Source organism: Mauremys mutica, chromosome 12 (assembly GCF_020497125.1).
Source record: "Mauremys mutica isolate MM-2020 ecotype Southern chromosome 12, ASM2049712v1, whole genome shotgun sequence".
Taxonomy (NCBI): domain Eukaryota; kingdom Metazoa; phylum Chordata; order Testudines; family Geoemydidae; genus Mauremys; species Mauremys mutica.
In genome coordinates, this window is record NC_059083.1 from 73,369,150 (window position 1) to 73,394,897 (window position 25,748).

A 25,748-nucleotide genomic window follows, 5' to 3' on the forward strand; every position below is an offset into this window, starting at 1 on the left:
AGCTACACACACAGCATAAACAAGCACAGTCTGGTGCTGGCTAAAAGAGTTCTTGGGCTATACGCCAAGAAACTATCTCCTCTTTGATTCCTCCTGTGTTCAGGGAAACAGGACTTTGTACATTCTTTGTAAATAAACAAGATTGCATCAGAGGTATCTGGCCCCATCCCATTTCTCCTCCTCACTGGAACAACCTGCAAGAACCCAAAGTTTTATTAGCCGCTCAGGCCAACTTTTGGGCCAAAAAAGGGGTAACAATCTTCTGTGGGCTGGCTCCTGCAGTAAGAGCCACATGATGTATTATAATATGTAGGCCATATTTACTCTATCCTGGGATGCAATGACTGAAAAATACTTGGAGCTGAACATGAGCTCCTGGTGGGATGCTATAGCCAAAAGGGATAATAGGATTCTTGGAGTAGAGTATTTGGCACCAGTCTCACTGCTGCTGGAATACAATCCGGTTCTGGGATTGGCAATTCAGGTAGGATGTTGATAAATTGGAGAGGATCCAGAGAAGAGCCACAAGAATAATTAAAGGGTTGGAAAACGTGGCTTATTGTGGTTCTCAACCTGTGGTGATCTGCTGACTCCTCGGGGTCCGTGGACTATGTCTAAGGGGTCCACAAAAGATTTAGACTGAAAACTGACTGGTCAAAATTCATATATATACAGACAATAGATTTCCAAAAGGGTCTGCGCCTCCATTCAACATTTCCAAAGGGGTCGGCTCCTCCATTTGAAATTTTTTAGGGGTCTGCAAATGAGAAAAGATTGAGAACCACTGAGATAGACTCAAGGAGCTCAACCATTTTATCTTACCAAATAGATGGTTAAGGGTGACTTGATCACAGTTTATACATACCTATCTGGGGAACAAATACTTCATAATGGGCTCTTCAATCCAGCACTCAAAGGTATAACACAATCCGCTAGTTGGAAACTGAAGCTAGAAAAACTGAAACTGTAAATAACATGTAAATTTTTAACAGTGAAGGTAATTAACCATTGGAACAATTTACCAAGGATCAGAGTGGATACTCCATCACTGCCCATTTTTTAAATCAAGATTGGATGTTTTTTATAAAAGATCTACACTAGGAATTATTTTGGGCAAGTTCTGTGGCCTGTGCTACAAAGGAGGACAGACTAGATCACAATGATCCCTTCTGGCTTTGGAATCTATGATCAGAACTTGGCACTCGTGTGAAACTTCATTGATTCCCTGAGGCTCTGCATAGGCGCAAGGGTCCATCCGTGCAAATCCATCTGCAGGATCAGGGGCTTTATACTGATTTTGATTTATAGGCTTGCTTCATTGTGTTTGCAGACCAAAGTCCTGCACACAATATCTTTTTCCTGCTGCTGCTTTTTCTTTAAAAGGAAGTTGCTTAAATGAGAGCAAATGCTAACCGAATATAACTTGCATGCCAAAACATTTTAAACGTACTTTTATGAAAAGCTTTTGAGCTATTTTTTGTTATTGAGAGACACACAAACCACAGTCTATTGCTGTTCACAATGTTGTGAAACATCATTATTTTGTCTTGCTATAGCCCGATGGAAGAGCTAATAGGAAAGTGGGAGGTGGGGGTGGGGCAGGAAAAAGAAGGCTAGTTAATTTCCAAGGTGCTAAACTGCCTCTATTTCTTTACCTGATGCTGAAATCTGATTACATTTCCCCCTTGTTGTTTATTTTCTAGTGGAATGGAGCTGTTCTGAAGACTTTTCTCCGTTGGCTGGGGAAATAATCATGGACAATCTTCAGTCTTTGCGATGCACCATCACAGGCCTCAGAATGGTAAATGCCAAATCATTAATTTAGATCTTAAACTCCCCAAATGGTACACGGGCTGTGACATTTGCATCCGGGCCTCTTGGCAAGAACAGCAGAGTGCCATTCCTCTGACAACAACTGCCAGTTATTAAGCATAATATGTCTGGTATCCATAATCTGAAAGTCACAAAGGAATAGACAGACAGCAGGAACTGTTTTGTAAATTGTCATGTTATGGGGAGATCAGAAAAGATTGGAATGAAAGCCGCTGCTCTCTGGATCACAGGATAATCTTAGTGCAGATCAAAGGCTCCTGAGAGATCCAATCCTGACTCCATGTCTGATGGTTAAAATAACAATTCTCTGTCCTCTTCCTCATTCAGGAACAAAGTCACTGCTTGCAGTCTTTTAAGAAGACGTGTATTTTCATACAGATAAGAACTGGGTCAATGACGGAGAAAATCTCTCATGAATATTCACTTGGATTTTTAAGCAAGCTAACTTGAACCATATGTTTGTAACCCTTCTCTGCAGGCTTTTTGTGAACATTTGTGCAAGCAAATTTTGTGTTTTGCAAATGCTTGCAGGGAAAAAACCTTGTTCAAAATTCACACAAATATTTACGATGGAACCATTCTCGTGGGGCTTGATCCAGCACACACTGAAGTCAATGAGAGTCTTCACTAGAGATTGAATCAGGCCCTTAAGACAAAATAACAGCAGGGAGAAAAGCAAGTTTATTCCAAAAACCCCTGGCCAGTGCCCTGAAGCAGAGGTGTTAGAGATCTGCCTGTCTGCTTGGGTTAAAATTCTCAATTGTGTATGTCTGGGGGTATGTCCACACTGCAGTCGGAGGTATGATTGCAGTCCATGTAGGCACACCTGAGCTAACTCTAAGGGCTGGTCTACACTGGGGGAGGGGGTCGATGTAAGATACGCAACTTCAACTATGGGAATAGTGTAGCCAAAGTCGACGTATCTTATTTCGACTGACGACCTGTCCTCACGGCGCGGGATCGACGGCTGCGGCTCCCCTGTCGACTCCGCTTCTGCCTCTTGCACTGGTGGAGTTCCGGAGTCGACGGGAGCACGTTCGGGGATCGATGTATCATGTCTAGACGAGACACGATACATTGATCCCCGATAGATTGATCGCTACCCGCCGATCTGGCGCATAGTGTGGACGTACCCTAAGCTAGCACTGAGGCTGCAGCACCACAGGCTTCAACCCAGGCTGTACAAGCCTCCTCCCCCCCCCGGGCACTTACTTAGGTAGCTAGCTGCTGTAGCTTTGCTGCTATTGCTACTCACACTAGCTAGGTCAAAGCTAGCTCAGGTGCGTCCGCCCCTGCAGCAGTCACACGTCTGATTGTAGTGTAGACACGGCAAAGAGTAAAGTGATGGGCACAGTATAAAAACCTCCCAGCCAGAATAGAACAGGCATTTTTTCAGTCTGAAGAGCTTTGATTTGAAACTTTTCCAGGCTGCCGGGCCATAGTATGTATTTCCTGCATTTGGGCTATGTTATCAGCAATCCAAAGTACCTTTACTAAACATAAAAGCACCGCAGCTTACATAGTCACTTTCAGGGGCACGTGTTAACAGCAGAGCCGATTGTACACTGTCTACACTCACACTCCCTGCCAAGGATGCCGTACCTTTAAGTGAAGGGCAGGATTTTCGAAAAGCACTCATCACTGGCCTGTCTCTAGTCTCATTCAGATCAATGGTAAAGCTCCAACTGACTTCAATGGGAGCAGTGTTAGGTGTCTAGACACTTCTGTCCGCACTGGCACGCAGGCTGTGATGCATGACTGTGGAGCTGTCCATTAATGTCAAGGGTCTCCCTATGCTATCATTGATAGATTGTAATGTCTCTTTTGGACCCATTGTGGTCCATTAACTCAGGGATCCACTCGTACTGGGATTTGGGGGAGATCTTTGAACTATGTCTTCCAATCTCTCATGATATTCTGGTCAAAGCACCATGGGTAGTAGGTTTGGAAGAAGGTGACTCTGGGTGTGGGAACGTTGTCTAGTGATTAGAACACAGGCCTGGGCATCAATTGCTGGTTCTGTTCCCAGCTCTGTGACTGAATTTTTATGCGACTTGGGCCCAGTATCCACAAAGGAATTTAAGCCCCTAACTTCCATTGATTTTGTGGATCTGGGCCTTAACCTCAGTTTCACCATGGGGGAAACAGACGTAATATCTGCTACTTCATGTTTTGAGGATTGAAAAGAGCTTGATGTCCTAAATTTAAAAGTGTCTTATAAGTGCAGTGTATCACTTATTTGCACTACACAGTCGCAGTCAAGAGACGATCCATTCCAGCTGAGACTGTGTAGTTGTCAAAGAGTAGTAAATTGCAATCTGCCACACACTCAATCACTGTACGTTCCATCTCCTGCCTCCCTTACCTGATGTTTTTGTAGCTGAGCTGTTTAAGTACTCAGCTGTAATACCTAGCTACAATGGAATGAATTAAGGAGTGAACACCAGTCCTAGTTCTGAGTATCCTCGCTCTGGTGGTGTGACAAGGTGTAAAGACACTCGAGCATGTAGGGAGTTACCAGGTTCCTGCCTATCGCATGGCTGATCCTGGCAGAGTTAGAAAAGGAAAGAGGAAGCTGGTGCAAAGGAGGCTGCCACAAAGTGGGTGTCCTCTCTCCCGGTTGGGGAGGCTAGAAATGCCCGAGGCGCTTATAATTCGGTAACTTGCGTTTATTTGGTCTACTTTTGAATTTTGGAAACAAAACAAGTCCTGAGGAAATGGCTGTGAGGTGCAGAGGAAAGCTGGCCCAGTGACTAGGGCACTCATGTAGGAGTGGGGAGACCTGGCTTCAAATCCCTGCCTGGCTACAGACTCCCTGCATGACCTTGGGCTAGTCACTTACCCCTACTAGTCACTTCCCTACCTCACAGGGGTGTTGTGAGAAGCTTGCGAGGCACTCGGATACTACAGTAAATTGACCATGTAAGTATCTGAGATAGAGCAAAGCAGCCTCTGGCTGGTGGCTCTGCACACAAGCTTACAAGTGAGTTAAGGTCCTGGTCCTGCCAACACATAGTGCTGGAAGTAGCTCTTACTACTGTGGCTTTAGTGGGACTAAACACGATGCGCAGGACTGGGTCCTAAGGACCGGAGTCTGCCACCCTTATGCACCAACTGAAGTCAGCGGGCCTGATTCTCATTTACACTGAGGCCTGTTACGCCAGAGCGGCGTAAGGACAACTTCATCCAAATGAGAACCAGGCCCCTAGGGATTCCTTGTGTAATGAGGTACTCTCCAGTGTGAGTAAGGCTATCAGAACCTCACCCTTAGTTCTATTTGTAGGGTTTGTCTACACATCGCCAGAGCCTGGACTACAGAGGTATGAATTGTAGAGCACTCTAACGTGTCATGGTCTAACTGTTCCAGGTTGACCCTGCCAGTGTGAACTAAAAGGTACCTAGTACACATTCAGGTAATCCTGTTTGAAACGGGACTACAGTAGAATCTCAAAGTTATGAACACCTCAGGAATGGAGGTTGTTCTTAACTCTGAAATGTTCAGAACTTTGAACAAAACATTATGGTTGTTCTTTTAGAAGTTTACAACTGAACCTTGACTTAAAACAGCTTTCAAACTTTACTATGCAAAAGAAAAATGCTGCTTTCTCTTTATTTTTTTTTAGTTGTTTACATTTAACAAAATACTGTACTGTATTTGTTTGTTTGTCTCTACTGCTGCCTGATTGCATACTTCTGGTTCCAAATGAGGTTTGTGGTTGACCAGTCAGTTCGTAACTCTGGTGTTTGTAACTCTGAGGTTCTACTGTACATCAGTGTGAGCTAGGCATCTTTTAGTTTTGTGCCAGCAAGGTCTACATGGAGCAGTTACAGCACAACACGTTAGAGCACTGTACAGTTCACACACCCCTAGTCCAGATTGTGGTGCCATGTAGACAAGCAATGGGCGAAATAGATTGGCTTAGTAAGGAATCAGTCATCTTTGAACTGAACCAGAACCTATTTTCAACTTCAGAAAAGTTTTTAAGATTTAGTTTGTTTGCATTTCACCTTTGCCAGCCTCAGTGCTTCCTGGGTTCCTCCAGGACCAGAGGAGAAGGACCAAAATACCACAAAGGGAGGCTATTTCTGCAGTTTTTCCAACCTAACTAAAATGGGAAGTGCTGTAAATCTAGCAAAAACACCTGTTCTCATGACAACTCCAGCCCAGTTTTTAGACCAAAGAGGATGGACAGTTAGATAAGCTTTGGGTAAACTTTTTAGTATTTAAACAAAGCAGATATTTATTGATCCCAGTCATAGAGTTTACTCTACTGCTAGGAGACAAACAAACAAACAAAAAAACCCTAAAACTGTAATCATTACTTCATTATAGATTTTCATAGGCCCTGATTCTACGACCTTTGGAGTGAGCAGTATGTACATACTAATCTCACTGATTTCACCATTTTGCCACTGACTCACTGTATAATCCTTGGCAAGTCATTTAACATCTCTCCACCAATTATTGAGTTCAGTGGCTCTATTAGGTATGAGTTAGGGTATGAGTAGAACTGGCTATAAGTAATTTTAAAATTCGCTATGATAAGGGTTCATTAGTTGATGTTTGTATGAGGCATTGAAGAAGCAAAGTGCAGAGTATTATTGTTAATATTTATAAATGAAATATTTAATACCCTTCTGTTTCCATTTCAATGCATTTGCAGGGCCAAAGTTATTACGCTCGTGTGTCAGCATACAACATGAAGGGATGGGGACCTTCACAGACTACCACTCCTGCCTGTGCTTCTCCTTCTAGTAGGTTAAGATCTCCATGATTGATTTATTAAAGCAACTTTATTTTTTTGTTTTTAAAGTGAATTTGACCCATTGGGGTCAAATACGAAAATGGGCAAGTCACCCAGGCATGAAATAAATAAAATATAACTTCAAACAAAAAAAAACCTGGAAAGAATTTATATATATTTTAATTGTCCTGCACTGTTACCACTTCCACACTTTCTCCAGTTCTTTGTCAGCATGTTGTCTATTTAGGACCTGACCCTGCACACATATGTTCACAAGGGGTAGGATTTTGATCCTTATGTCCGTTAATAGGCTTCTGTCGTATTGAACTTTCTCTAATGTAAAGAAAAGAGCAGATCATAGTCTGAATCTGAACTACCATCAGGAAAACATTGATAGCGCAGACAGTTCTGCCCTGTGCATTGCAAACATTGTTAGTCTAGTCCTTTGAGATTCTGAGGGGTGTTAATTCTCATTGAAGTCAATGGACTGCTCATATAAGTAGAGATGCGTATGTGCATGCATGTTCACAGCAGTAGTTAAGTAGTAGTTAAAATGTTCCACATGACTGAAACCCTCCTTCCTTTTAAAAATCATGGTGGGTTTGCTGAAACTCCACTGGGACCATAATTTGACTTTTGCAATTTTTTAATTTATCCTAATTGCATCCTATTGTTAGTCACTTTTCCTGGATTAGTACTCACTGCTGAATTGGCTAGGCACATTACAGCTTCCCTTGTATTGATTAGTGTGGGGAAGGTTTTCATTTTATTGCATTCGCACTTTCTTTTATTAGGCTAATGTAACCAGTTAATAAGCTTGAATGGTAATGTGAGAACATAAAGGAAACTGGACTGACACTACCTATCTGAGAATTGTGGGAAGTGGAGTTTGGGTAATTGAGGCTGTTACTACTGTCATATCCAAAGCCCATTGAAGTCAAACGAAATCCTGCCACAGACTTCAGTGGGCTTTCTTTCCATCAGGCGCTATTGAACCCAAACAAGAGCTGGTCAGAAAATAGGGTTCATTTTCCTGCAGAAAGTTAAGACTTTGCATCTAAAAGAAACTGAATTTATTTTTTTACTGAAAACTTTCCTCCCCCACAAAAAAATTGGTTTTCAAGTGAACATTTTTGTGATTGGCTTTTTCAGTTTTCCGACAAACATACATTTTCGAGGGGAGAAGGCACATTCCACAAAACTTTGCCTTTTGTCAAAAAAAAACAGTTTTCTGTCGAAAGAAGTTTTGATGGACAATTTTTGACCAACCCTAACCAAAACCCTGTTGCCTGCCTATGCTGCTTTGGCAACATTATGGTGCTACAGAGGCCTGAGAGAGAATGTCCCTAGTTTAGGAGCAGCCTAGGGTTGATATAAGCAAATGTAAAGTGGTCTTCCTTGTGGATCCTGTTGCTCTGGAGGATCACGAGTGGGAAAGGAAGTGCTCATAGATCTCGGTGCTGCAGGGACACAGAGTTGCAGAGCAGCCATAGGCAGCCCCAGGTAAGTAAGAATTAAGACCACTTTGTCCCCACAACAGCTGAGAATCCAGGTGAAGTAAAGCCACCTTTCCTCTGCCTCCTCCTAGGCTATGCCTTCTATGACAACAGTGCCACAGCTGCACCTGGGGAACTCATAGCAGGCTGCAGTGGGATTTTTAGAAGAGGCAGGCATGGCAACAGTAGAAAGGGACCAGTCAATGACACACGCTCAAGCTCGAGTGAGACTCTTATAGCCTAAGTTTAAACTCTTTTTATGAGGTAACGTTAGCGTCAGAATTTCAGCTTGAGATGCAGCATTCGTTGGTCCAGTTACAGTCTGCAGAACTTATTCTAGTGAGAAGGTCTTTATCCAGGGGATTGCCTTTACCACTGCCTTTGAAAAGCAAGTGCTCAGCAAGGGTGGTGTGCCCCTGGAATGACACTGGTGTAACCGAGCAGAATTCGGCCCTAAGCTATAAACTAAAGTTAGACTCTTTAACACTCTATAAAACAGTCTATAAGGACCGCCAGAAAAATATGCTAGTGCAGTGTTTCTCAGTCTTTTTGATCCCAGAGACCGGCTTGCTGCCTGTGCCAGGGAGATCTCAGGGACTGGCACCGGTCCATGGACCGGTCGCTAAGAATAACTGTGGTAGTGGAATTAAAGATCCAGGGTTCAAGCTTGAATCCCACTCCAGGCCAAGGCACCAAGGGATTGAAAAGTCAATTAATCTTCCTGGCTGGAGATTCTCCTGGCATGGGGGATTCTTTGAGTGCTGGCGTCTAACCCCTTCCCCACCCCCAGGTCCAGTGAATGTACCTGAGGCAAACTTGGGCAATAAAAGGGGTGTAGCCAGAATGCTGCTGTGCTCTGGTGATCCCCAGCTGCCCCTCTGAGGGCCATGCCAAGCTGATCTGGTCTAAATGACACCAGCCTGTAGAACCTGCCTCCAGCCAGCCCCTGGATCCGTAAGCGGCAAATGATTCCTATGTGTCTCCCCACACACCTGCACCCAATAGATACTGAATATAGCTGAGAATTGACCTCCCAAAAGTTATCGCTTTTGGCATCCACCAGAATATCTAACATATCTCTACAGTTGTTGCAATAGCCCACAGACTATAGGAGTAGCCACAGTCCACTACATCCACCCGTATGTGGGGCTTGTTATCATAGTAGCAAGTCAAGGACAAAGCACATTTAGGTCTCTGGCAGGTTGAGTCGCTGAAAAGGAATAAGTCACTCTCAACTTAAATTAGGACTGTATCTTCAGCAAGTGAGCAGTTAGTTGGTGGCACCTGTCTTCTGTGCCAGCTAAGAAGAGAAGAAGGAATCTGTTGATGCACTGACACGCCAAGGGCACGCTTTTATTTGTGAAACTGGGGTGGGTGGGTGGTGGTTGGTTTTTTTTAAATTTTATTTCATTTTATTTTTGTAAATAGAAGAAGTGTGAATATAAAATTTAAAATGATCTGACATCATGGCTCGCCTGGATTCCATGAACTCGGTTGATTTTCTCACACCCATGACAAAGAATTTGGGAGCTTGTGATAGAAGGTTTTAGTAAGGCTGAGATTTTTAGCTAGCAAACGTTCTTTGCAGGGGCGGCTCTAGGAATTTGGCCGCCCCAAGCACGCCGGTCCCGCGGCTCCAGGGGACCTCTTGCAGACATGACTGCGGAAGGTCCGCCGGAGCCGCCTGCCGCCCTGCCGGCAAAATGCCGCCCCAAGCGCACGCTTGGCGTGCTGGGGTCTGGAGCCGGCCCTGGTTCTTTGCCCTGAGGGTATTTGGGGCAGAAACCAGGGCTTCTTGCTTTGTCAGTACCATGTCTGGCTGGAATGTTCAGGGCTCAGCGGCCACAACCAGGACCAGGTTTTCAAAAGTACTAAGTCCAGCTAGCCAGGATGTTCCAATGGATTGGGTACCATCACCTGGGTTCAATTCTCTGCTCCACAACAGAGTTCCTGTGTGACCTTGGGCACGTCACTTAGTCTCTCTCTGTATCTCAGCACCTCATCTGTAAAATGGAATAAAGGGTTGTTAGGATAAATATATTAACGATTGTGAGACATTCAGTTGCTATGGTAAACCCCATTTTCTGACCAGCTGTGGCAGTGGGGGGCCATATAGGTACCTAAGCTAGATGTTTCTGGCAATAATTGTCACAACAGAAGCTGCTGGGAGCTGATTTCTTTTGAAACTCTAGCCCTACCTTGTTATTATATTATCTATTTTGCAGGGGGAGAGGAAGCTTATGGTGTAGGCAGTGCCATCCCATCCCATGTGCATATATGCAAATCTCCCCTCCCCCCCAACCCCACAACAGCCAGGAAAAATGAGAAGCAAGAAAACATTTTAAAGCCTTTTTCTGCTCCTTTCCATTTCCATTTGTTTATTTCTTTTGTTCACCAGACTGGAAAGACTGCGATGGCAGAGAACCTAGGCACTGGGGACATACTGAAGCCCTGGAACGTCTCCTTCAGCAGGTTCGAGCGGCTCATCAGCATTACAGTTGCCGAGGTAAGGAGAAAAAAAACCTGTGGTAGGGAACCAGTCGAAGCCTCCGTGGCGCCTGTAATTTTAGCAGTTTCCTAACTGGGTCAGACCTTCTCATTCATCAGGAAAAGAAAGATATTAATATTGGCCCATCTGGAATCACTTGAGCGTACTATCTTGCTCTTAACCCTTGCAATAAGTCATATGCAAACATGTGAAAGCAAGCATGCACCCCCGGCTCTCGTTTAATTGTTCTCCCTGCAAATCGTTTTCACACAGGAATCCATGAAAAAGCTTCAAGGATCTCTTTCTTCCCCTCCCTCCCTCCCTCCCAATAATTTATTTTAAAAACTATTTTGGATCAACAGAGAGGACTTGGCCACCTCTAAATGAGAGACGCTATGTATTCTAGCAGAGGTGGTGCCAATGGAATGAAAAATTGTTGCACTAACCAGTGCGAAGGCAAGACTGCTACATTTTTTTAACGTAACAACCCAAAACGGGGAGAGGGTTCGAATCTCAGCAGTTCTGCGCTCTTCATTCATGGGAAACAGACTGTGCCTTTGATAGCTCGAGAGTCAAAGCAGCAGGCTGGGATACTTTTTAAAGCTGTTTAAAAGTCTTTGTTCTATATCGACTGTTGAAATGTTACTATTTATTTTTTAAATCCGATTCCTAATGGGAATAATGCTTGGAATTTGATTTCAACTGAAGAAATCAAACTACCGCGAAGTTGTCATTTTCCCCTGCTGTTTTACTTCTTATATTCCAAGCTGCCTCAAACGATTCACATTCACAGAAGTGCTTAAGACTGAAAATGAAAGATGCAGCCTTAGTTCTCTGAGTGCAAATATGCCATAATCATGATGATCAAGGGTCTGCCACAGTCCTATTGTAGCTATGGCAACTTAATTCAGCAGTGTTGCTTGGAAATGGAAAAGAGATATTGCAAGAAAATAGAATGTTTCTCTAATGAAGATTCACAAAAACACCATGATTTGTAGAGGATTTTGGACATGAAGCTGCAGACTGCGTATTCTGACTCTTAAATAGCTGGCTTCATATCTGACTATGAGAGGAGCTGTTTTGCATGGGACAGTCTCCCTTCTCTGAACAGTAGCAGATGTCCAGGGTCTTTCAGGTCAACTTCACAGTGGAGGAGAAACAAATGATACAGAGTCTGGATATATTCTAAGTGGAACTTGTTTTATTTGCACACACACACCAGTCCTGGAGCAGAAGTGGTCACAAACTGCATGCAGGGCAAGCCATTCTTTCAGGAATCTCAGCCCTAAGCCAATGCCAAGTTCCTAGGGAACCCCTCCGCCTCAAGAATTGACTCCAGTTGGAGACCAAGGCAGGAAGCAAACTCAGCTGCCGCTTTCACAACTCCCATTTCTGTTCCTTGCCTAGCAAAACTAACAATCATACAGTGAGTTTTCCCAGGACTGAGCATTTTCTTGCATGCTAAGAAAAAGAATTTGGAAGACTCTCTGGAACAGTACCATCTGGCAGCACCTGCCATGACAACATTCTTACTTTGGATCATATAAAAATTCTCAATCGCTTGTGTTGTAGCAAAGCATCACATGTTGGATGAATGAGAATCGTAACATGATAAAAGGGCCTTTGGAAACTTGCCTAAGCTGTGTAACTGGTGTCAGCACCTTCCATTTCAATATTTTTTATGAAATTGGAGGCACCTGGAAACTGTTTGCATTGAAGTACAGTGGGGGGGAGGAAACTGCAAGGTCACTTTTGCTCTGAAATTTGCAGCGGGGAGTTGTCGAGCTGAACGGAAAGCCAGGTTTGTGGCAGGAGAAGAATTGTCTAGTGGGTGGATCATGGGCTGGAAGGCCAGAAGGACCTCATGAGTCCTGTCCACTGAGAACTGGCTTTCATAATAGTTTTCATCAATCTAACACTTGGCAAAGACGGAGCCAGCCCCTCAGCTGGGGTAAATCAGCACAGCTCCACTGATCTCAGTGGAGCCACACTCATTTACACCAACTGAGAAGCCGGCCCATTGTTGAGTTAGGCCTCACAACGCGTCCATCAGAGTGTAAGTAAATGTCATGACCCCATTATACAGAGGAAGAGACTGAGGCTCAGAGGTGAAGTGGCTATGACGTAGTGTCACAAGCCTGGTCTCCTGACACTCAGTCCTATGTCAAATCCACTGGGTGACACCGCGCTCCTCAGGTTAAACGTTTAAATTTGAGGGTAAGCGTCTCAGTCAGTGTAAATCAGCATAGGTATATTGACTTCAACAGAGCTTTGCTGATTTACGTCAGCTGCCCTCTGAGTCTGTTTCCGTGGCACAGCTAAAGAATAGGACAGAATTTGCTCTCAGACCGTTTTTACCCGTGTAACTCCATTAGTTTAAGTGAGAGCAGAATCAGGCCCAGTGTTTAGTGGAAATTAAGACTAGACAGTAGTAGAAGTAAGATTAGAACACAGGCCTCCAACCTTGTGCTCAGTTCACTAGCCCATGCTGCCTTGGTGAGAGAGCATGAGTAATAGATCCATGATTATGTAGATCCCACTGACCAAAACCTCCCTATATAAGGGGAGCTCTAAAGGCAGCAGCTGCATTAGTGCCCCAGCATGACAGAGGAGGAGTAAATTCCCCAGACTCCATAAAGAGCTCTGCACAAAGCCTGGTTGTCAGGCTTTGCACGGAAGTCTGGAATTTGGCCTGGTGTGTAGAAAAGCTCACAAAAGCACCAGGAAGAATACACTGGAATGTACAGTGAGTTTAAGAGCTTTTGGAATTAGATCAGCTGTTGCTTTTGAACCTGCTCTGTGATATGATGAAATCTCCTAGGGAATTGCTCAGGAAGCTTTGCTTTCATATGTTTAATCTTCTGGAAAATCCTGATGATTACAAACAACAAAGTCATCCATTTGTCTTCATAATACCATGCTACAGAATAGCGTAACCAAGTTACTACAATTACATATGTCCTGGCAACACTTCAGTTGTATTTTTAAGTGCTTTTTTTTTTAATGTAGGATCATTGATTCCAAACAAATTCTGTGCAGGGAGAAGTAATTGTGTGGTGTTTTGTTACAAGAGAGACCCCTGTCTTCATTGAAATGCTTTCCAAATATTTTCTTTCTGGGACCTAGTTGTAAATATATTTTACTGGACAAGTCAGAGGTTAGTTTTTAAAAATATTTTAGTAGTAATTTGTTTCATAAGCAATAGAACCCATTTTTCTTCATTTAGCAAAGGGGTGGGAGGAGGCTCTGTTTTCATAGTGCATCATATTTTTAAAGTTTTTAGCTTGGACTAAATGCTTAGCGTGAATATGAAATAACAGGCCTGAGGGGGCTTTCACGATGCCATGGGTTGAGAACAACACACAAAACTATCCATAGATTATAAAGCCAGAAGAGACCATTACGACCATCCAGTCTGACTGCTGGTATAACTCAGGCCAGAGAAATGCACTCAGTCATTTCTGCACCAAGCCCATAATTTCTCTTTGAGCTAGAGCATCTCTTTTAGAAAGACATCCAGTCTTGATACAAAGACTTGAGGTGATGGAGAATCCACCACATTCGTAGGCAAGTTGTTCCAATGGTTAATTGCGCTCACTGTTAAATATGTACGCCTTTTTTTCTAGTCTGAATTTGTCTAGCTTCAGCTTCCAACCACTGGATCTATTTTTGCACAGGGTGAATTTGAGCCCCATGTGCCAAGTCACTACAAGGGCTAGGCACTGCTTATGCCCTCAAATAGGGGTAAGTGGGATCTGAGTACTGAATAGGACTTGTGCTGACCCTCTGCATGGTTGAATTTCACTCTAAATGAATCTAACTTTTATGGAACCCCCTGGCCTCATTGGGTTGGAGGCTCCTTGTTAACACTCTGACACTGGTGTAATTCCATCAACATCAAAGGAGTTACTTCTCATTTCCACCAGTTGGGAGAGAGGTACTTGCTTCTGCAGTGATGGGACAATCGACGAGCAGACCCTTTCCATCCAAATGTTCTTCCTTGTCAGGAAAACAGAACAGAGCAATTAACAGAGATTCCTTTAGAGACTGGTGCCATTATCGTACACTGGAAGCCTGGGTACAATTTTGCTCTTATGCCTCCACAAATCTATGTATGTTGCTTTTTTAAATATCAGTTGCATTTCCCATTATTTGGTGGACAACAAAGAAACATTTCGACATCCTGCCTAAAGAAAGAAAAACTGCCCATGTTATCAATTTACGTTGGTAGTTAATTGCTTAGCACGATCCAAATTTCAATGTTTCTGATCTCAATCTAATCACTAGCAATTCCCTAATTTCTGCCAGTAAACATTTGTGCTAAGGCTTTTGTTAAGTGAGCTCATAGCGTGGTTGTCTTATCATTTATTAATGTAGACTTGCTCTGCTGCTACTGATATTTTACTATTAGCGGCACTCCGTGTTATTTATTAGTTAATTAAATAACAGACTATTAAAATTCCATTTCCTCTGGATTCAAATTATCCTCTAATCCCAGCTCCACATTGCTGGCTTCAACTTACAGAAGATTGTAAAACAAAAGCGAACAACAATGTGGGAAAGTTTACAGTCTTTTATATACTTTTACATTATTTCTTTTGCTGTTGGCATCTAAGAAGCTGTGGACTGCATCCAAACCACTGAATAGCCCAATAGCATGTACGCTCACTTTAAATGTTCCCTATTATTTCAGTGCTATAATCTCTGCTGGGCGTTTTATGTGGAGTTATGTTGCTTTGCCTGTAGCAACTCATCTCCCCCATATACAGGAGAGAATCTAATTTACATAATTAGGATGGCAATGGTATTGCTAAACTGGTTTTACTCAGGGAGGAGAGGAAGCATGATCCATGAGCTTTCACCCAGTGTTTGGTTTACGTTATGGAGATACACTGAAATACACTCACAGGGAAGTAATAATGATCCATGAGACTGTTTTCCAAGTATTGTCTTTCTCCGGGAGGGCCGGCAGAACCCGTATTGGAAGGATGTAAACACTGAAGAGGGTGTCAGGGGTGTTGCTTGGAGTAATAGGGTAAAATTAAGGAAAAGTAAATTGAAGATGAATGTTGGAGAAAGGATCTGGAGAGGGCATGAGAGAAGGAATAACCCTAGTTAAGGCACTGGCATGAGAGACAGGCTTCAACGCCTGGCTTTCCTCGAGCCGCTCATTTAATCTCTCTCTGCCTCAGTTTCTCATTCTTGGTAAAACAGGGGTAATAATCTTTCCTTTGTCTTGACTATTTAGATTGTAAACTCTCTGGGGCTAGAACCAGCTCTTGTTGCAGTGCCTAGCAAGTTAGGGCATCTGGCTGCTACTGCAATACAAAGAATAAGAAAACATTACTTAATGGGAGACCTAACTGTGACATGATTGCTCTGATTACTCTTCTCCTGGCTTCCCTCCACCTCCTGCATCTTGTCTCTGACTGTAGGCTGAGATGTTTAAAAGCCCTTAATTTTGACCTAACTGTGCTGTCCGTGATTTCAATGGGAGCAGTGTTACACTAATGCTGAATAGAGCCGGTTGGGAAATTTTCAGGAACGTGTTTTTTTCTCATCAGAAAATGCCAAATTTGCCAAAATTGAAACTTTTTGCAGAAACTTCTAGGTGTTGATGAAAAAAATTGTCCAGATGTTTTCTCGGGCCCATGTTGGAATTTCTGGTCAAAATGGGAGAGTGAGAAGAAGGCGTTGGGGGAGGAAGGAGATAGTGGGGGCTGAACAACCCCTACCTTTGAATAGCCATTAACTCAGTGGTTAGGGACTTAGCTGGGATGTGGGAGTCCCAGGTTCAAATTCCTGCTCAAAACCAGGCAGAAGAAAGAGCAACAACCTCAATTTTTTTCACAAAACGAAATTCTTGTTTTCCAGCCAGCCCTGATACTGACTATTTTTGAAAATCTTATCCATAAATTCTTTGGAAACGAGATTGTTTTACAGTATGGGACAGATTTCGCTACCTGTACTCATGGTGAGTAACAGCTTACTACCCAGGTAGTCCCATTCAAGTCAATGAGAATACTTGTGTAGTAATCAGCTACTCGGCATAAGTAATGGGGACAGTATCTGGCCCTGTGTCTTTGCAGAGCCTGGCCCAGTGGAAGCATGATCTGGTTGGGGTCTTTATGCACTAATAAAATACAATTAGCAAAGAATAAATAATGATAAAAGGAATAATCTTCCAAGGGAAGAACTTAGCTTGAGACATCTAAAACTGGACCACACAAAGCACTGGAGACAATAGTATTGAGAAGAGTTTTGCACTGGAAAGAGTATGGATTTGATGACCTAATACATTTTTCCCATCTCTGAACTGTAGCATTGCATAATAAATTCACCTCACTTGTTCTCTTTGCATTTGCTGTTTGGCAGAACAATAATTATGCTAACAATGTACCTTCTTTCTGTGGTCTTCAATGTGCTAATTATGGTGCAAATTTATTCATCATTTTAAAATATGTTGAACACTTCCACAGATGGAGTTTTGACAAGAACAAATTTAAATGTTCAGATTTAGAACTTGTTAAGAAGACACAGTCAGACACCTCTTATTTAGCATTAGAGGCACGAGGAAAATATGTTACTTTGAGAATATCCAAGGAGACCGATTAGCAACATGCAACAAACAGTTTTCTGCAAAAAGTTGGCAGGATAATAGGCTTTTCCGACACAGAAAGGTTAACCTACAAGTGTATTGGAGGTTCAGTCCAGATGCTTATCCAAACTTCATCTAATCAGTCAGAACATCCTGGCCCTTTAAAACTGAATTGTAATTTCACACAATTACCATTTTCTGCTCTTTCTTTCCAGATCAGCCAGAAATACCATGAGACTTGTCTCTCTGGGACCGATTCTCCTCTCTCTGACACCAGTGATAAATAGAATTGACTCCATTGAAGTAAATGGAGTTTCATCAGTGTAAAACCAGTTTTGCAAGCCTGCTCCTCTTGAGAGCTGCATGGAAAAAAGTATCAGAGGGGTAGCCATGTTAGTCTGGATCTGTAAAAGCAGCAAAGAATCCTGTGGCACCTTATAGACTAACAGACGTTTTGCAGCATGAGCTTTCGTGGGTGAATACCCACTTCTTCGGATGCAAGTGGTGGAAATTTCCAGGGGCAGGTTTATATATGCAAGCAAGAAGCAAGCTAGAGATAACGAGGTTAGTTCAATCAGGGAGGATGAGGCCCTGTTCTAGCAGTTGATTGAAAACCAAGAGAGGAGAAACTGGTTCTGTAGTTGGCAAGCCATTCACAGTCTTTGTTTAATCCTGAGCTGATGGTGTCAAATTTGCAGATGAACTGGAGCTCAGCAGTTTCTCTTTGAAGTCTGGTCCTGAAGTTTTTTTGCTGCAGGATGGCCACCTTAAGATCTGCTATTGTGTGGCCAGGGATGTTGAAGTGTTCTCCTACAGGTTTTTGTATATTGCCATTCCTAATATCTGATTTGTGTCCATTTATCCTTTTCCTTAGAGACTGTCCAGTTTGGCCGATGTACATAGCAGAGGGGCATTGCTGGCATATGATGGCATATATTACATTGGTGGACGTGCAGGTGAATGAACCGGTGATGGTGTGGCTGATCTGGTTAGGTCCTGTGATGGTGTCGCTGGTGTAGATATGTGGGCAGAGTTGGCATCGAAGTTTGTTGCATGGATTGGTTCCTGAGCTAGAGTTACTATGGTGCGGTGTGCAGTTACTGGTGAGAATATGCTTCAGGTTGGCAGGTTGTCTGTGGGCGAGGACTGGCCTGCCACCCAAGGCCTGTGAAAGTGTGGGATCATTCTTCAGGATGGGTTGTAGATCCCTGATGATGCGCTGGAGGGGTTTTAGCTGGGGACTGTATGTGATGGCCAGTGGAGTCCTGTTGGTTTCTTTCTTGGGTTTGTCTTGCAGTAGGAGGCTTCTGGGTACACGTCTGGCTCTGTTGATCTGTCTCCTTATTTCCTCGTGCGGGTACTGTAGTTTTGAGAATGCTTGGTGGAGATTTTGTAGGTGTTGGTCTCTGTCTGTGGGGTTAGAGCAGATGCGGTTGTACCTCAGTGCTTGGCTGTAGACAATGGATCTTGTGGTGTGCCCGGGATGGAAGCTGGAGGCATGAAGGTAGGCATAGCGGTCGGTAGGTTTTCGGTATAGGGTGGTGTTAATGTGACCATCAATTATTTGCACCGTAGTGTCTAGGAAGTGGACCTCCCGTGTAGATTGGTCCAGGCTGAGGTTGATGGTGGGGTGGAAGCTGTAGAAATCGTGGTGGAATTTTTCCAGAGTCTCCTTCCCATGGGCCCAGATGATGAAGATGTCATCAATGTAGCATAGGTAGAGAAGGGGCGTGAGTGGACGGGAGCTGAGGAAGCGTTGTTCCAGGTCAGCCATAAAAATATTGGCATATTGTGGGGCCATGCGGGTGCCCATAGCGGTGCCACTGATCTGGAGATATATATTGTCATCAAATTTGAAATAGTTGTGTCTGAGGATAAAGGCACAGAGCTCAGCAACCAGTTGTGCTGTGGCATCATCAGGGATACTGTTCCTGACAGCTTGTATTCCATCAGCGTGTGGGATGTTGGTGTAGAGAGCCTCTACATCCATGGTGGCCAGGATGGTGTTTTCTGGAAGGTCACCAATGCATTGTAGTTTCCTCAGGAAATCAGTGGTGTCACGGAGATAGCTGGGAGTGCTGGTGGCATAGGGTCTGAGTAGAGAGTCCACATATCCAGACAGTCCTTCAGTGAGAGTTCCAGTGCCCGAGATGATGGGGCGTCCAGGATTTCCAGGTTTGTGGATTTTGGGCAGTAGATAGAATAGCCCTGGTCGGGGCTCTAAGGGTATGTTGATTTGTTCCGGTGTTAGTGTAGGGAGTGTCCTGAGTAGATGGTTCAGTTTCTTAGTGTATTCCTCAGTGGGATCTGAGGGAAGTGGCCTGTAGAATTTGGTGTTGGAGAGTTGTCTGGCGGCCTCCTTTTGGTAGTCAGACCTGTTCATGATGACAACAGCACCTCCTTTATCAGCCTCTTTGATTATAATGTCAGGATGGTTTCTGAGGCTGTGGATGGCATTGCGTTCTGCACGACTTAGGTTATGAGGCAAGCGATGTTGTTTTTCCACAATTTCTGCCTGTGCACGTCGGTGGAAGCATTCAATGGTCCAGACTGTCATTTCGACCCTCAGGAGGAGTCCATGTGGAGTTCTTCTTTTTGTGCTGTTGGTGGGAGGGTAACTGTGTATACCCTCCCACCAAAAAAAAAAAAGCTATACACCAAAAGCAATATGCAAAGCACAACAGCAACTTTTACTGTTGCACAATGCTGCAAGTTCCTGAGTGCTATTTACTGGCATAGCCTCTAAAAACTATTTACATATATCTTTTGTAGAGCACTTTCATAACAGTTCCTCCCAACTCCCATTGGGAGTCTTTTTATTGACTTCAAAAGATATCAGATCAGGCCCTCAGACCACTATTTTAGCAAAGACTCAAGAAAACTAAAAGCGATTTAACCAATAAAACATTAACCAAATATTTTAGAACCTCCGAAAAGGGTGATTTCTTCTGTTATCAGACCTGTTCCACCCATCACTCTTTTACAGTCAGACTCACAGTAGGGTAGATTTACACCTCAACTTGCCACGAATTAAGTATTCATGTAGACACTTACGCTGTCTTATTTAATCTTTTATTGATGTCACCAAATTGTTACTGTCTGGCATTGCTTTTGTAAGTCTCATCCCTCCTTTCTAAGAGTTTAAAACCAAAACAAGGAGGTCAATCGTTCCATTACTAGGAGCTTGAGAGTAGAGATGGGCTCAAGTCACAAAATTTGAAACGTGATTTCAAGTATCATAAAATTCAAGGAAGTTCAGATCTGGATCTGTTTCCATCCATTATAATTATAGGGACCATTTGCAAAATTCAGAACCAGATTTTGAATGGCCTAAAGCTCAAGATCCATGGCACTGGTTCAGGCCCATCCTTGCTTGGGAGCAAACTAACAAGAATTTTTTCCAGATTTCATTGGCATTAGGAGGTCATTTTAATCTTCCTTATCACCGACAGCATGAATACATAAGGAAAGGGGATGCATTTCTGAAATGCTTGTCTGTGGATAGGCATAAACATACTGAAAGTAATGAGATGGGACGAGACAAATGTTCTTTATATTTTACTGTAACCCTGAAGTTCGCACTCTGAATTTTTTTTTTTGGTTTTTATTTTCCATTTTAGAAAGTTCTAAACTACAGAATGCTGGTCGCAAGCAATCGGTCTCCAGGAGCCTGAAGCATCTTTTCCATTCTTCAAACAAGTTTGTGAAGACTCTGAAACGGTTTGTCCTACATTTCATTTACCCAAAATGCCAATTTATCTACAGATGGGAGCTTAGATACCAAAAAGACCACAGCTCAGACATAGCTATGGACATGTTCTCCTATGGCTTAAATTGCAGTAAATCAGACATAACCGTGGTGAAGTCCATGAAGGTATAAAAAACTGGGGTGGCTGAGTGGAAAATGAGGCTCATAGAGCCTGAGCCCAGCACCCACTGAAGTCAATCGGAATCTTTCCATTGTCTTGCTGGCTGTGGACTTATAACATTATGGAACCTTGTACGCAAAACCACAACGCTGTTATTTAAATGTTTTTGACATGCTGGTTCTGTTGCTGCTCAATAATGGAATTTCATTTGTTTATGACATAAAATGTAGGGCGTAGACAGCCTGCTTGCATACATTTATAATACCCCTTCACCAGTAAGCAACCCACCTGAGAGGTCCCTAATATTTTTAGCTAGTTCTGCGAGCTTGGTGACCCAGGCAGCACTGAGCCTTGATGGTTTGGTTTCGGTAAATGAAAGTTGCCCACATTGGCTTACTTCTTCTTTCATCACCAAGAGCATTCCGTTTGCTTTTTCTTCTTTGTATTTTGATAAGAGTTTTGATTCTTCCAGAAGTGCTCTCTGGGGTCTTTACATTCCCTAAAGCGCCTGGTTAATGTATGTAACTAATTACAAGAGTAAATATTGAAAGGAATGATTTCTATGAAGAGTTTTGCAGATATGCTGGCCAAACTATACCCTGGAACATTTATGTAAATCCATAACAACTCTGTTGATTTCAGTGGAGTTACTCCAGATTTACACTGGTGTAGATGAGAGCAGAACTTGGCCCATTATTGGTACAAAATACTAACACGCACATTGATTTCAGAAAACATCATGACCCCAATCATGCACTATTTACTCAGGCAAAATTCCCGCTGAAATGGAAGTCAGTGGGTTGTTTTACTTTAAAAATAAATAGAAGATATACCTATCTCTTAGAACTGGAAAGGATCTTGAAAGGTCATCAAGTCCAGTCCCCTGCCTTCACTAATAGGACCACGCACTGATTTTTGCCCCAGATCCCTAAGTGGCCCTCTTAAGGATTGAACTTGCAACCACCCTAGGTTCAGCAGGCTAATGCTCAAACCACTGAGCTATCCCTCTGCAAGCTGTGCTGATTAGCGTCATAGATAACTACATTGTGGTAGTTTCCTTTATTCGGAGCAATACATTTCCTGTGCACATTTTGCAGGAATCACTGGATAAAGTTCTATGGTCTGCGTTATGCAAGAGGTTCATACTAGATTATCAAAAATGTCCCTTCTGCCCTTAAAATCTGTGGATCTATGTGTCTTTGCCTATCCAGGACACTTGGTGCTGATTTTGATAGCTATTGAGACTCTGATTGCTCGCTTTCTGGTTTGTCTTTCTTCCTTTCAGTGGACTCTACATAGCTGTCATATTTTATTACAAAGACAACTTGTTAGTAACCAATGAAGATCAAATCCCAATTGTGGAAATTGATGACTCACACACCAGTTCCATTATGCAAGATTTTCTGTGGTTCACAAAGGTAACTGGCACCTAATTTCATACACTGTCTCTCAATAAATTGTCTATACCAGAAATTGCTCCAACCTTAGTATATTTCCAGAACAAAACATAACAGCAGTGAAGAAGCTAAGTGATAAAGCACAGTACTTTTTGCTTGGGTTAGTTATTTTTCCTTCTAGCATTTTTAAAGGGATAAATCCTGTCTAACCCATTGATGGGCATGGAGGGAACTGGCCAAAGCAGAATTCATTCACTGAGATGTCTAATCCCACATGACCCTATTTCCAGTTACCGTTATTTAAGAGCTTCTGGGGAAAGAAGGACAGAGTTAAAGAACATTAACCACTGACCAGAAGTTTCAAGGACTGGGGTTTTGATTGCCCACATCTTCACATTATTTTTTAATCCAAGTGGACACTGAATCAATCTTACATGAAAATCCACAGATGGGCTGAGATAGGTGCATGCTGTTTATGAAATGCTCTCTCTTTCTGTAGCTAGATATGGCTCCCTCTTTCTCTCCAATCAATAACTATCCACTTTGGTACCACCCACAGAAACTCAAAATGAACAATAGCTACTGATTTTTCCAAAGCCAAATATGCTTTTATTTTTGCTGCCGGCTTTTCAAGCATTGAGAACAAAGGGGATTGAACTGTGACATATATTTTGCAGCTGTCTTGTATGTGGGATGATATCAGATGGCTGAGGCAGAATATGTCCATATCCATGTCCTCATCAACAGCACTTCAAGCCAGGCAAAAGATGGTTTCGGCAACTGCACAGTTACAGGTTAGTTGCATTGCATGTTTTCAGTCGTTAATTTAATTCATGGTCTCTGAGGGAAGGTGCTGCCAGCTGTTCTCTGCCTTAGCATTCCCCACTGGCTCATCCTTGGGAGTAGTGTTAACATCTGCTGTGAAGTGAGCTGCTGCACCTATATCTCCTGCTGGAAAAAGAGGGATCATGTAAAAACTAAACCCTAGGAAAAGAGGGGGAAGGAGAAACAATGACAGAAGAAGAAACAAACATAATGCAGCAAATAAAGATTCCAAATAAGTCCAAGATTTTGCAGGTCGGGGACACACTGAAAGAGAGCAGCAATCATAACCCTGAGATACATTACTCAAAAGCTGAGATGCCTCATATGGAAAAGACGTTTTTATTACCATTATTTGTATTACTGTAGCACCTACAGGCCTCAAGCAAGATTAGAGCCCCTTTGTGGAAGGTGCTGGGCGCACACACAGGAAGAGACAGCCCCTGCCCCAAAGAACTTGTGGGCAAAAATGACATGGCAGACAAAAGTTTGGGAGCAGCATTATACCCATTTTACAGAGACATTAAGGCTTGGATCTTCCCAGGAGCCCGAGGGAGTTAGATCGCCAAATCCCATCACAGGTCAATGGAAGCCCAAGGTTACATGTGAAGTCTGTGGTAGAAATTGAATTTAGCTCTCCAGAATCACAGGTCAGTGGTGTAACCACAAGACCATCCTGTGATGTTGCACTCTATATGATTTTATGAAAGTATGCTGATGAGCATGAACATAATGTAACTAGAATATGCTTCATGCGAAAGGTCTCTTGTAAAGTATCATTACAAAGCTTATAATCTACTGAGTGTGGTCATCCTTTTTGTATAAATGTATCACTCTTCCATCAGAAACTAGAAATATGAAATATAACTCTGAGGACCTATTGTAATTATGCAAAGTGTGGGCCATTAATGGAGGTTTGGAATCTTGATGGCTCCCATCAACCAGGACAATTGTCTGTAGATGGCTCTATTTTACTTGTAAGTCTTCCTGTATACGTGTGTGCTGGCAAGTGGGTAATGAAGTCTTACAGTGACATGGGATCATGTCACCTGAACTGGAATCCATCTTTAACCTGGTGCTTTTCCATTGAGAAGGAGGGGTGGGAACCCAGAGCGGGACAAAGGATTCCTGCCTTATGCAAAAAATGTATAAGTGGGTGGAGCAGAACAAAAGAGGCAGCCATCGTGAGAAATCCTCTAGCTACCACCTGAGCTGGAACAAAGGCTGTACCAGGGGAAAGGATTGTGCCCAGACTAGGAAGGTGTCCAGTCTGTGAAAGAAACTTATTGAAGCATCTCTGAGGGTGAGATTTTATCTGTATTCAGTTTTATTACTGTATTAGGCTTATTTTATTTTATTTTACTTGGTAACTCACTTTGTTCTGTCTGTTACTACTTGGAACCACTTAAATCCTACTTTCTGTATTTAATAAAATCACTTTTTACTTATTAATTAACCCAGAGTATATATTAATACCTGGGGGTGGCGGGGGACAACCAGCCGTGCATATCTCTCTATCAATGTTATAGCGGGTGAACAATTTATGAGTTTACCCTGAATAAGCTTTATACACAGTAAAACAGATTTATTTGAGTTTGGATCCCATTAGGAGTTGGGCATCTGAGTGTTAAAGACAGGAACATTTTTAACCTGCTTTCAATGAAGCGTACAGCTGTTAGGGGGCGTGGTTCAGACCTGGGTCTGGGTTTGCAACAGGCTAGGGGGTTTGGCTCAAACCAGGCAGGGCACTGAAGTCCCAAGCTGGGAAGGCAGGGAAAGCAGGGGCAGAAGTAGTCTTGGCACATCAGCTGGCAGCCCCAAGGGGGTTTCTATGATACAACCTGTCACACATCCTTCCTGGCCATAGGCTTACAGAACTGAATAGAGATTGTCAAAAAAAATTGATCAGCCACATCAATAACACTTCCTTTTTCTCACCTTTTGTGTGATTTGTGTATGTAGACTGTAAACTCTCTGGGGAGGGTGGAGTGTCATGCATACATAGAGTGCTTAACACAATGAGGTCTTTAGATGTAAACAATTGTCGATAATGATAATAATCCTAGAGCTCAGGAAACTGCATGATGAAATAAATGACTTACCTGGGATATACTAGAGCTGTCAATCTATCTAAGTATTTCTATGCCCCACCCTCATCCCAATCACAAACTTTAATGTATTTAGTGTATTTTACAGATAGGGAAACTGAGGCACGGAGGGGGAGGATTTTTAAGTGACTTGCTTAAAGTTACACAGAAAATCTAGAGCAGAGTCATGGAGGGAACCCAGCTCACCTGAGTCTCAGCTGGTGTGTAACCACAAGACAGTTCTTCTTCCTATTCTAGGTCACTGCAAGAACTGAGTTTTATGGCATCCGGGACATTCTGGCACCTGGTGACAAACTAGCCCTGTGTGGGCATGATTAAGAATATCTTTCTATTCGTTTTATATTTATCTACAATGAAAGCTGTACAAGAGACCAGCCTTCCCAGGCAGCCAC

General features: G+C 43.0%; 1 protein-coding gene across 1 annotated transcript in view; it reads left to right on the forward strand.

The window, feature by feature from the left end:
- Positions 1 to 25,748, forward strand: part of ANKFN1 (ankyrin repeat and fibronectin type III domain containing 1) — a 102,463-nt gene that overhangs the window by 48,753 nt on the left and 27,962 nt on the right. Inside the window, exons 6-11 of the mRNA XM_044981860.1 lie at positions 1,704 to 1,801; positions 6,498 to 6,588; positions 10,473 to 10,580; positions 20,781 to 20,880; positions 22,315 to 22,447; positions 23,104 to 23,220. Coding sequence (XP_044837795.1) covers positions 1,704 to 1,801; positions 6,498 to 6,588; positions 10,473 to 10,580; positions 20,781 to 20,880; positions 22,315 to 22,447; positions 23,104 to 23,220 — 647 coding nt within the window. The remainder of the gene's footprint in view (positions 1 to 1,703; positions 1,802 to 6,497; positions 6,589 to 10,472; positions 10,581 to 20,780; positions 20,881 to 22,314; positions 22,448 to 23,103; positions 23,221 to 25,748) is intronic.